Below are 13831 nucleotides of genomic sequence, written 5' to 3' on the forward strand. Positions count from 1 at the left end.
TAACAATATTATAAATAAAAGATTTCGCAACGCTATACATGCGGTGAAAACGTACCCTGGAGCGGATGCTAATTCAGATCATTGCTTATTGGGAGCAAAAATAAAGTTGCGCCCAAAAGAAACTGTATATGTACATAAAAAAAGGAAAAAAGGAATAAGCGCTTAAATCTTGAACTACTTAATATGCCAGAGACGTCAGAAAACCTTGCTCGTAATATTAACAACGGAATGAAAAATGTAGATTACAATACAATGACAGAAGACACATTAAAAAGGCTATCGATGAACCTAGTAAGGAAATATTAGTCAAAGATACCAATGACGAAAGAAATTCTAGACTTACGGGACCGCCGAAGAACATTTAAAAATACAAACAACGCTCGATATGAAGATATCCATCGCTTGATTCGCAAAAAGATAAAAGAAGCGAAAGAGAAGTACTTGGAAGAAAGATGCCATGAAATAGAGACAACGTACTGAACCAGAAATAAGGGGAGAATTTCAAACATCAAGTCTGAGTGTATTACAATCGGAGGTTAAAAATGCAATCAAAAAGGCCAAAAATAAAAAAAAAGATCCAGGAAAGGAAGGAAAGGATTCCCGTAGAATTATTAAAATTATTGGATGAAGAATACTGAAGAAACTTTTTAATCAAATATATGAAACTGGTAAAATCCCTCAAGAATGGTTGCAGTCAACATTTATTCCCTTACCAAAAAAAAATCAGCCAACCGGCTGCAATGACTATAGATTGAGCTTGAAGTTTAATGAGCCACGCCCTTAAAATACTTCTCAAAATCATCCAAGAGAACATAAGGAGGATTGGGAACAAGGGAAGCGTTGTTCTGCATGAACGTACTCCTACAAAAGTGTAGGGATTTCAAAAAGAGGATATATGTACATACGTCTGTTTCATCGACTTTGAAAAGGCATTTGATAGAGTGGAACATGACTTAAAAATTAATCCATGCACTAACCAAACTGGAACGTTAGGACCATGTATCAAGCAGGTAAAATTGAAAATCTGCAAATAGAAATGAAAAAAAACCAAATACAGATGCTCGGCATAAGCGAAGCTAGATGGCCTGGAGCAGGAAAAACGATGCATTGCAATGGATATACGACTTACTACTCGGGATCGCTTGACGGCACTCATAAGAATGGTGTTGCTGTGATTCTGGAAGACCTGGTGATCAGTAAAAGTGTGAGAAACTTGTTTCTGTCATCAAGCGGAGAAAGATGGAGTACCTCGGACACATGATACGGGGTCCAAAATACGAATTTCTCCGTTTGATAACCATGGGGAAAATAGAAGGAAAAAAATGGATTGGCAGGAAAAAGTTATCTTGGCTTCGAAACATGCGCATGTGGACCGATATGAGCGCCGAAGAGCTGTTCCGAGCCGCTGAAGACTGATGCGGATATATTCAAATAATCGACGAGGTGGTCGCCAACGTCCGGATGCGGACAAGGCATTAACAAGAAGAAGAACCAAACTGGGATAGATGCAAAGGATATCGCCCTTTTGAAGAACACCTATGTACATATATTGGAACCAATCTGCTGTCGTGAAGGTTGAAGACTTGGAAACCGAAAAAGGAGAAATTAGTCGAGGGGTACGGCAGGGATGTGTATTGTCGCCCATAATCTTCAATCTGTATTCGGAAATGGTCTTCAATAGTCGAATAGGAGTAAGAATAGGCGGCGAAACTATAAATAATATCCGTTTCGCTGATATTGACTTTGATATTGAGTGCCGAATTGATCATTCATGTCAAAAATAGAGTTTGGGTCTGTCTATTAATATTGTAACGTATACTAAACAGAGCCGCCGAGTAACTGCGATCGGATTAAGACGGGTAGACGTCTTGAGAGACCGTGAGACCGGTGTAAGTGGTTTTAGGGATTAGCAACAAGCTAAGTGCATGAAAGCTAAACAATGAGTGCACTTCTCATACCGTGGGAATACATATCCGAATACGTGACTATACTGTAGGTAAACAGATTAGACGTCCTGAGAGATCTACCCCTTATAAGGCGGTACGTAGGCGATATCAGGTCATTCTGGATTGAACACTAGCAATACGTGTAACTCCTTAATCATCAATAAATGCTGTGAAACGACTGTTGGCTTTTTACTTGGATTCTCCACCCACCCCAACGCAACACTGGTCGTCAGAAGTGGGATCCAAGATGGGCCGTGGAACAAAGTCACCAGCGAAGGAAGAGAAGCTACAGCGAAGCCATCTTCGGGAGCTGTAGGAGAGAGTTCGAGCCATGGAGACACGAAATAAAAAAATGCAGTTTTCACTGCAACACACAGAATCGGTCATCACATATTCGGTTGTCGAATTGCAGTTATCACTGCAACTCGACTTTGACATTATCGGCGGTGGCCGCCGAGAATTCATCGGGATGACGGAAGGAGGTTACGAAACGGGAGGTTTCGTACAAGTGCTGCCGGGAGAGGACAACTTGGGGCGCTGTCAAGGGCAACATCGAGGAGCAGCATCCGGCAATTGCAGAGTCATCCAAAGGGCGACCGGGGCGAGTGCAGTTCGCCAGTCTACTTACGCCGCAAGTAGCAAGAATTAGCGGCTGTAGGTGACGACGATCCACGGGAAAGCATCGTCGTCAGAAGAGGAGCGGAGATCGACTACAACTGAGAGATGTCGATTACAAGCCACTATTCCCTTCAACTGTTTGTTGACGGCAGTTGTCAACAAACTGGAAAAAAATCTAATTGGAAACTAGTCGAGTCTAATTGGAAACTAGTTAACCACCTGTTAGGTCACAGGTGTCATCTCGCAAAGAGTCGGAAAGTAAACGGATTGAAATGGAATTCAATCGGAACCATGCGATGGCAGAGAGGCACATTTATCAGATTGGATAAATGTTGGTTGGTCAGTCGGCGGAGTCAATCAAGTCACTTTTGGGAGGATAGAGGCACCGCTTCAGAGGGAATGGCAACGGAAGCACGTTCTGGGTGGAACGTTGGTCTGCAGCAAGATGCTGGGCCACATGAGAGGAAGACGGGGCCACCGCAACAAATTTGGACGTTGGGGAAACGAGCGACTTGGATCAACCACGTGAGGGCATTTGAAACCGAAGAAACGCCAGATCGCGACTTCAACGAGAGAGAGTGGAACAATTGATATACGTCAACATCGAAAAAAATCTAGTTGGAAACTAGTGGAAACACGAGTACCTGAAAAAATACATGGACAGTTGCAGCAGTGTTTAGATCATCTCGCAGATGTAACGGGAAAACACATCAGAAAGAAATGGATTTCAGTTGGGTCAATGGAACGGAAAAGAAGCACATTCAACATAGTGGCAGACTGTTGGGTGCATATTTACCAAGGTCAATGGAACGGAAAAGAAACACAACCAGCAGAGTGGCAGACTGAGGTGTGCACATTTTCCAGGGTCAAGGGAACGGAAAAGAAGCACCACCAGCAGAGTGGCAGACTGAGGGGTGCACATTTTCCAGGGTCAACCGTCACTTTTGTGAGGATGGTGGCGATTCTTGTGGGACATGGCTTTGGAGCACGTTCTGGGTTGAACGTTGGTCTGCAGCAAGATGCTGGGCCACATGACAGAGGAACACTGGGCCACCGTAGCAAATTTGGACGATGGTGACACGAGAGACATGGACCAAGTCACTTTTGTGAGGATGGGAGCCATTCTTGTGGGACATGGCTTTGGAGCACGTTCTGGGTTGAACGTTGGTCTGCAGCAGGATGCTGGACCACATGACAGGAATACGGGGCTGCCATAGCAAATTTGGACTTTGGTGATACGAGCAACATGGACCAAACACGTGAGAAAATTTTGGACCGAAGAGCTGACAAAGAATGATTTCCAAATGTAAAACATCGGATGACTAATTTTAGGGGATTAGAAATATAACTGTAATTGTTTCCATTGTAAAGGTGACGTAAAGTGAAGTGTAATGAAAGTTTTATGTAATTGTTTCCATTGTAAAGGTGACGTAAAATGAAGTGTAATGTAATTGTTTCCATTGTAAAGTTGACGTAAATTGAAGTGTAACGAAAGTTTGATGTAATTGTTTACATTGTAAAGGTGTCGTAAATTGAAGTTTAACGAAAGTTTTCATGTAATTGTTTCCATTGTAAAGGTGACGTAAATCGTAGTGTAACGAAATTTTAAACGTTTTTGTTTACATTGTAAAGGTGTCGTAAATTGAAGTTTAACGAAGGTTTAATGTAATTGTTTAAATTGTAAAGGTGACGTTAATCTAACTGTAACAGAATTTAAATTGTAAAGGTAACGTTAATGTAACGGTAATAGATTTTAAATGTCATTGTTTCCATTGTAACTGTAAAGATAACGGCTGTAATTTTAAATGTAACTGTGACTGATATCAGATATAAATGTAACTACTACGTTAGATTTATCAATTAGGATTTGTTGGTCAATCGGGACGATTTGACCTAAGTGGGGGGCAATGTAACGTATACTAAACAGAGCCGCCGAGTAACTGCGATCGGATTAAGACGGGTAGACGTCTTGAGAGACCGTGAGACCGGTGTAAGTGGTTTTAGGGATTAGCAACAAGCTAAGTGCATGAAAGCTAAACAATGAGTGCACTTCTCATACCGTGGGAATACATATCCGAATACGTGACTATACTGTAGGTAAACAGATTAGACGTCCTGAGAGATCTACCCCTTATAAGGCGGTACGTAGGCGATATCAGGTCATTCTGGATTGAACACTAGCAATACGTGTAACTCCTTAATCATCAATAAATGCTGTGAAACGACTGTTGGCTTTTTACTTGGATTCTCCACCCACCCCTACGCAACAATATCAATAGACAGACTAGAATAGAATCGATTTTTTTAGCAGATAAAATCGACAACATACAAAAATCAAAAGGACACAAACACTACTTATGTATATTAAATCAGGGGTATATAACTTTATTAACCCATTTGAACCCAGAGCTCGCGTGAAAACACATGTCCCATGTGCCCAGGACTATTTTTTCGTTTATTTTCCAAAATCTTTGAGTTATTTCATGGGAAATATTTTTTATAGGATAGGGATGGATAATTAATTGATTTTTCAACATTTTTAATTTTTTTCAAGGTGGTGTCGTGAACGACCTTTGGGGCTAATGAAACATGTTTTTTAAAATAAAACAAAAATCACAATAGAGTCACATAATCAGTTATAATACTTTCTCACTGGTTATTTGTAATTTTATTGTTAAGAAATTTATAAAATTAATTTTAAAAATAACAAACACGCATCTCTTCGATAAAATGATATTTTCAAATCGCATAACATAACACACAATAACTTTGCCGGGTCTGAATGGGACCAATTGTTTTCGTTTTTGACCATAACACTTGCACAACGTCTCTGTTACCTGTCTGATAAATCCTAATTTATCAAATTTACAACCAAAACTTTTGCTTAGAATCCAAGCGTTATTCACAGCTACATCGATGTTCCAAAACAGAATAGGCATGTACCATTTTTCCCTCTAATACTTATGTTATAGTTAGAAATATGGTTATCCATTTGATCAACCCCACCCATATATTTATTATACATATTTATACTAAATGGTTGATTGATTTCCACCCTACTTTTTTCTTTAACCGAATATCAGTTTCCAGGGGTGGTAATATGTATGTATGTGGAATCCGGAAGTTGAGACTCGTCCCAATTATCAATTTCTTCCCGTATCTCTGCAGTAGTAAAATTGCATTCTCTGGAAAAAAATATGTGTCATTATCCCAAGGAGTCATATACGACTCCGTCGACTTTTGATTTTTTTTTTTCAGGAATATGAGATATATAAACGCAATTTCTCTTATGCATATTATACAATAAGTCCTACTGTATTAGAAACATAAAGATAAATAAAAAATATGTAAAAATAAAAAACTTACGTATGTTTTCTCATCGACATATCTGCAAGTCGAAAAGCGCTCGATGTTATTCCCTCAAAACTACAAAAGGAACTGATTTAATTTCGTTTGACTTTCTTAAAATTCATCACCAACATCTAACCAAGCGTAACGAAAGGTTTTACGGCCGGCCTGAGTGATCCCTTTATTTTACGACGCAAAATTGTAAAATGCCGTGAATGACCGCGCTGGCATACATCGAGTAAGTTCATAACTGACCGCGTGGGTTCAAATGGGTTAAAGACATGATGAAAGAAAGATATAGAGTGAAACAATAGAACAGCGTTTCCCAAACCGTGGTACGCGTACCACTTGATGGTACGCGAAAAAAAATCAGTAATGGCGGACATGCAGGAATGAATGATTTACAATCATAAAAATAGAAATATTTTTTAAATCTTATGTATAATTTCGAAAGAGACTTTGTAAGTTTGTATCTTTGTTAGGGAACTTCGAAAACAAAATAAAATTTCCCTGACGACAGTTAAATTGTTTGAATATTATATTTTTTTCGATTCAAATAAGTTTAATAAAAAAACAATTGAATATTTACTATTAGATTCACCATGTTGAAGCTGTTTATATTACAAACTAGCTGTATTACCCGGCTTCGCTCAGTGTTTATAAAATAAACCGCTTAAACATGACTAAGCTAATAGTAAACATTTAATTAAAAAAAAAAAAAATTTAAAAATTTAAAAAAAAAAATCAAAAAAAAAAAATTTAAAAAAAATAATAAAAAAAAAAAAAATCAAAAAAAAAAAATCAAAAGAAAAATTTAAAAAAATCAAAAAAAAAAAATCAAAATTTTTTTTTTGCCTTCTAGGGCTTCGCCCTCGGCGCCCCCCTGAGCCTTTGCCTTCTAGGGCTTCGCCCCTCCACGCCCCCATGAGCAATTGCCGTTTAGGGCTTCGCCCCCCCCTAGTTAATGCCTTTTAGGGCTTCGCCCCTCCGCGCCCCCATTATTAAATGCCGTTTAGGGCTTCGCCCCCCTTAGTTAATGCCTTTTGGGGCTTCGCCCCTCCACGCCCCCATGATTAAATGCCGTCTAGGGCTTCGCCCCCATGATCAGTTGCCGATAAGGGCTTCGCTCCTCCACGTCCCTTTGGTTAATTGCCGTCTAGGGCTTCGCCCCCATGATCAGTTGCCTTTTAGGGCTTCGCCCCTCCGCGCCCCCATGATTAAATGCCGTTTAGGGCTTTGCCCCCCTTAGTTAATGCCTTTTGGGGCTTCGCCCCTCCGCGCCCCCATGATTCGGGGCCCCACGGGGCTGCGCCCCCTTTTGAGCCCCATGGGGCTGCGCCCCATAAGGCTACGCCCTCCGGGCCTCCTTCGGGGCCCCACGGGGCTGCGCCCCTTATGGCGCCCCTGGCGGGGCCCCATGAAGCTACTCGCCTTGCGCCCCCGCGGGGGTGAATCCATTGAATCGAAAAAAACAAATCGGCGCCCAAGGATCGAAAAAAAAAAATCGAATCACGTGGTCGATGACGTCACCGATCTACGGACGACGACGACGACGACCAAGGATACATACATACATACAAAGTCTCTTTCCAAATTATAGATTAGATACTGAGTGAAGCCGGGTAAAACAACTAGTAATTAATAAACATTATCTTAATTAGTCATCGACGACGTCAATATGTCAATACGACGTCAGTCGATGATCGAAAATCTGGCAATCGATACGTTTTCCTCAGATCCGGCATGGATTTTGGAGTACATTTTTAAATTTACCGCGTTCACGCTCCAATAAATAAATAACTTAAATTTGACACTTGAGAACAGTTCGATAATAATCTTTAATGTTGCAGATAAAATTGAAGGTACGTATGATTAGAAAATTATTTTTTTGGAATTTATGTATCGAAAATGATCAAACTGAAGTATTTGAAACTTTACATAATTTATTATCTGAAAACAAGTCACGGGATATACGTGAAAAAATAATTGAATATTAAATGGGGCTGAAATAGTCTATTAAGCAGTGCTTCCCCAAACCTTAAGAAGCAAACAATTTGATTTCAAACCCCTTTGATAATTTACATTTTCGGACAGCTACCGAGGAAAAGGAGAACTTGATTGAACTTTCAAATTATAGCATTTAAAAACTGAATTCGAAATGAATAAGGTTATTAATTTTTGGCGAGGTGAAGTGAAGAATATGAACAGCTTTATGACATAGCGCTTAAATTTTTGTCGCCGCTTACTTGCACTGAACTGGTTGAGAGAGCTTTCTCTTCATATGTTTTAATAAGACAAATATATAAATTGATTGAATCCAGCTCCAAACTTAAGGGTAAATCTCGCATCATTTGAACCAAATTTAAAAAAAAACTAAGTACTAGGATATCATTAAATTTATTTTGTAAGCAGATTCAATGAAAAGAAAACATATTATATGTACTTTGTAATTTTGTGTTTTTATTAAAACCATCAATAATATTTGTACTATCAATAATAGAAGTATGACAAGATAGTAGATAAATATATTAAACTTTGAGCATATTATAATTGTGACTCCGCAAATAAATTTTTTTCCACAAAATTCCTTACCAAAACAGATCTACATATTGAGTGTATCCTGTCTTCACATTCCTTACCATGCAAATACTTTATATAATAATTTATTACACTTTATAACAAATTTCATGAAATACACTCATTTTTATATGGTGGTACAATTTAGCGTTATGTACTACCAAGTGGTACGAAAGTCAAAATAGATTGGGAAACGCTGCAATAGAACATTGAATAGAAAAAAAAGGAAAATTATAAAATAAAAAACATTATAAAAGAAGGCATGAAAAGAAAATAAAAATATACCAAACTAATTTAAAATAGTAAATATATGTAACAATATAAATATAACAAAGAATTTTATAAAATTCCCAGTGTTGCTACCCAGCTTTGCCCGTGTTTTTGTGACCGGACAAATAGTAAAAATACTGACCATCTATGTATATTAAAATACTGACTATACATTTATTAATATCTTAGGAACAAATACACGAATAAATAAATAATAAATCAAAAATCTTTGTTTTATGTGTGTTACAGTGGGGTCATATTGTCATTAAAAAAATATTTTTACTAGCGTTTTAGTGATATCATAACCGAATACTTTCCCACTAGTGACTAGTACCTACATGCATATACATGTGTATATGTAATTTAAAAATGGTGTGATTTCATTGTAACCACTGCCAGCCAAGTATACAAATCAGTCAGTTTATTGAACAAAAACATGTAGTGATAAATTTAATATATTCTCGATATTTTCGAGATTCAAATAAACGGTTTCTCGAGATACGAGAATCTCGAATTTTCACAATAAAATATTCTCGAGAAACGAGAAACAAAATTTCTCGAGATTTCTCGATCACAACCACTAATAAAATCTCTGACATAATATTGGCAATACGACTGGTAAAAATAGCTGTAGAAGCTTTATGTCGTGAAGACATAAATCTATATACAGCCGACATAACATTGAAATGTATGCTTGAAAAACTGTCTAAAAACAATTCTTTTTAAGCCAAGGAACTTAAAAAATAGCTGATAATTCGAATAAAGGATAAAAGAATGACGGGTGACCGTGAAAAAGTCAAAGTGAAAAAGAAACGAGAATCAAAATTTCTCGATAAATCTCGAGACGAGATTTCTCGATCACAACCTCTACGTACATAAGATGGAATACTTTGGCCACATTAATCGCGGCCCCTAATTTCACCTTCTATCGCCTACAATCATAGAAGGCAAACGGTGGCTTGGGAGAAAGAAGCTCTCTTGGCTCCGGATCTGATCAGGTCATCAGGTCATGGATGGGACGGGACTCGCACGGGCCATAAACGATGTCTGCCCATGATAGTCGCCTACGTCCGAATACGGATTCGGCATTACATAGAAGAAGAAGAAGAAAAGCTGTACATTTACCTGACTGATGGAATAAGTACTATACGAAACAGTGGCGTAGCGAAGGGGGGGGTCCGGGGGGTCTGGACCCCCCCCTTGGCGGAGCGCAGTGGGCGGCAAAATATCCCACAAATTATCACAAATCCATGACAGATTTTTAGGACATAAACATTTACTTGAAAATTTCCAATGTTTGCTTCCCGATGGAAAAAGCTCTCAACCATCAAGTGTTTTAAAAAATAAGATAAAGACTTTGGGGGAAATTTACAACCAATATATATTTTGTGGGCCTTGCATTCTATCTGAAGAGTTGGAAATGTGGTGGCAATATATAAGTACTAGTGAAAATCGACCAAAAAACGCACTAGCTGCAATTGCAATTCACAATCCTTCAATATTTACATACTTCAAAAATTCTAGCAACACTTCTGGTGACAACAGCCACAAGTGAACGAACGGAGCTTTTCCACACTACGACGACTCAAAACATATTTAAGAAATACGATGTCGGAAAATCGACTAAATGGACTTGCTTTATTAAATATTTCCTGCCCGCACAGTCCTTTTTCGAATGGCTCCTATTCCAAGAGCTATTCGACTTCTTAATGAAATCGTTGCTGCCGAGACTGAATGTGATATTTTCCACCTTAGTGAGCGTAAATTGTCGGAAATTACTCTAACCCATTTATCTGGTAGTCTGTGCTCATCATTGTTTTCATGATTGATTGTGATTTATGAGTAAAATTTTGATTAACTCTCTTCCATTTGGGCCTACAGGGATGTTTTGTATTTGTAGTTGTTTCTTCCATATTTATTGGAACTGGCTGTAGGTGCAAGACATTCCTTATGCTATATTTTTTATTTGATATTTTTACTTTATCTGTTATTATTAAATGCTATTTTTTATGTTTATGTATGGATGTATTTATGTTTATGTTCAAATGTATTTTTTTTATGTATTAATTTATGTTTAATTGTTATTTTGTTTTTTTGTGTTATATTTTTTGACCATTGTGACACTTTAGGAATTCCTGTTATGCCACAATGGTCTGTTTAGAATAAAAATGAATAAATAAATAAATAAAAATATTAGATATAAATTTTAGTGCAGAAAAAATATTAGATATGTTTACAATAAAGACACGAAGATTGGATCTGTTAATTTCATACTTTTTTTAAGTATTCATTATTTTTATTTTATTTGAATTTAGTTCATACCATATTTTTATTATGTATTTACCATTGAAGTAGAATGGGTAGAAGCGCTCTCAGCTTCCAAAAATGTTGCTGCGAAAACTCCGTGCAGACGGAGATTTCGGCTGTTTAGCTCAGTTGTTTGTTAACCTCTGTAGCAGTAGGATCTCTTTGAAATAGGCTCTACTAGTGAAATTGTGTGGTAGTATTAGTTCGACAAAGTCAGAACATCTGTATGTGCACGTGCTAGATGTTCGGACCAGCCTCACTCATTGAAAAACAGTTATTATTACTTTATCTACATTGAATTAGTATGCATAGAATTGCTCTCAGTCCCTAAAAATGTTGCCACAAAAAATCCGTGTGCCCGGAGATGTCAGCTGCTTTGCCCAGTTGTTGTAAGGGACGATCACTTCCACGAATTTTTTTTCCTCACTCTTTTGTCTCTCTTCTGACTTTCCGTCTCTCTCTTCGATTGCTCGCTTTTAAGCGATACTTTTGTTAGGAATGACTATTCTATACATTATACTTCAATGGTATTTACTTTATTTTTATATGTTGTGATTTTATATTAATTAAATATAAATTATTGTTGCGTAGGGGTGGGTGGAGGATCCAAGTAAAGGCCAACAGTCGTATCACAGCATTTATTGATGATTAAGGAGATACACGCACTGTCACTGCTCAGTCCAGAATGACCTGATATCGCCTACATACCGCCTTATAAAGGGTAGATCTCTCAGGACGCCTAATCTGTTTACCTGTTGTATAGTCACGTATTCGGATATGTGTTTCCACGACATTGGGTCTCCCCGTACCGATTCTGAGAAAAGCCTAATAACGGTCATTGTTTAGCCTAAATGCACTTAGAGTCCAGATATAATCCTTGGAAGTAAGTGCATGCACTTAGTTAACCCGATAACAGATATCTGTTGGTCTAAGTGCAATTCGCTCAATCCGCGGCGTACGTAACATTATATTATTTTTTATTTTTATATATATGAGAAATTTATCTTTATTTATGTGTATTTATGTGTTTATGTGTATTTTATTTATTTATTTTATTAATTGAAAAATCAACAGACAGGATGTACATAGATATGTATAAAAAAAACAAATAGTAAATAAATAATATATGTAACATCCGAGTCCAATAATAGATTTTTACAAAAATGAAAAAGATAAATATAAGGAAAACAAATTTAAAAGTAAAGAATAAAGGCATGACAAAATATGTAGAACATTGCATATAAACATAAACTATAGTATTAAAATATTTGAAAAAGGTTATAAAATAGAATATAAGAAGAAATTGAAATTTACAAATATAAAACAAATGAAAAAGGTAAATACAAAATATTGCTGTCGGTTCCCTCATCACTGAGGATCGTGACTATGATGTGCGGTCAACCAGCTGCCTCCATTCAGTTCTAAATTCGGCCAGGCGAAGACTTGCTACCGTGGAAGCGTCCGTCGCTGCAGATACTTGGTCAGTCCAGGGGAATGCGGGGGATCTGCCTCTGGCTCTTCTGCATTCCAACCACAACCAACCGCTCCAGGCTCTCCTCACCTCTTCGTGCAATGTGGCCGAAGAACTGCAATATACGTTTCAGGCATATTGTTGACAGTCTATCCTTGATTTTCAATTCTTCAAGAATAGACACATTCGTGCGTTTGTCGGTCCAAGGCACGCGCAGTAGCCGTCTCCAGGACCACATCTCGAAGGCATCGATTCTCCGTCTATCCACCGCCTTCATGGTCCACGTCTCGATACCATAAAGGCAGACAGAAAAAACGAGATTCTTCACGAGACGGATTTTGACAGAAGTTGTAATGGCTCTATTCTTCCAAATCTTCGTTAGTTGTGACATTGCCGATTTTGCTAATGTAATCCGGCGCCGTATTTCCAATTCGCTGCCGCCGTTGCTAGATATGAGTGACCCCAGATAGACAAAATTATCGACCACATCTATACCGTTTAAAGCTGAGTTGTTGTTTTGCAGCTGTTGGTGACGGTCAATTATCATAATTTTTGTTTTGGGGCGGTTTATCTGGAGGCCAAGCACATTACTCTCTGTCTCAACACGACGGATCAGTTCGGCCATTTCTTCATGATTATTAGCTATGAGCGTTGTGTCATCCGCATACCGAAGATTGGATAGTTTTTTTCCACCAATGGACACTCCACCCTTCCAACCATCCAGTGCTCTACGCATTATATACTCTCCATATATATTAAATAGGTCTGGAGATAATATACACCCTTGCCTTACTCCACGTTGTACTCGAAAATTTGTCGAGTTTAGCGAATTGATTCGAACTACTGCATTGTTATCATTATACAAGTTATATATTATTTTTACAAGATGCATGAGGACTCCCATGTCCAGTAGAACTTTCCACAGATAGTCCCAGTTCACAAAGTCAAAAGCTTTTTTATAGTCTATAAAACAAAGAACGGCTGGAGTTTGAAACTCTCGACATTTTTCAATGAGTTGACGTATATTCAGTATTTGTTCCCTCGTCCCTTTGCCTTTTACAAACCCTGCTTGTTCGTTCGGTATTTGCCATCCAAGGTAACTGCTCAAACGATCTTTAATTATATACAGCAATACTTTACTAGAGTGCGATATTAAGGCTAAGGTCCTGTAATTCTCGCATTTTTTTGTAGATCCTTTCTTGTGTAAGGGAATGAATATTGAATTGACCCAATCTTTCGGCCATACTCCGTTTACCCAGATCTTGTTGCACATATTACATAGCGCCTTTATCGC

At 37.9% G+C, this 13831-nt stretch overlaps 2 protein-coding genes across 2 annotated transcripts in view; both read left to right on the forward strand.

The window, feature by feature from the left end:
* The window catches only part of LOC143922476 (TBC1 domain family member 13-like), a 54803-nt gene that overhangs the window by 7412 nt on the left and 33560 nt on the right, over window positions 1–13831 (forward strand). The gene's annotated exons all lie outside the window — the stretch shown is intronic.
* LOC143922789 (uncharacterized) lies at window positions 1772–4790 on the forward strand. The gene is made up of 3 exons (XM_077446119.1): window positions 1772–1791; window positions 3183–3952; window positions 4060–4790. Exons 1-2 carry the CDS (start codon window positions 1772–1774, stop codon window positions 3640–3642), a joined length of 480 nt encoding a protein of 159 aa, XP_077302245.1. The 3' UTR covers window positions 3643–3952; window positions 4060–4790.

This window comes from Arctopsyche grandis, chromosome 2 (genome assembly GCF_051622035.1).
Source record: "Arctopsyche grandis isolate Sample6627 chromosome 2, ASM5162203v2, whole genome shotgun sequence".
Classification (NCBI taxonomy): domain Eukaryota; kingdom Metazoa; phylum Arthropoda; class Insecta; order Trichoptera; family Hydropsychidae; genus Arctopsyche; species Arctopsyche grandis.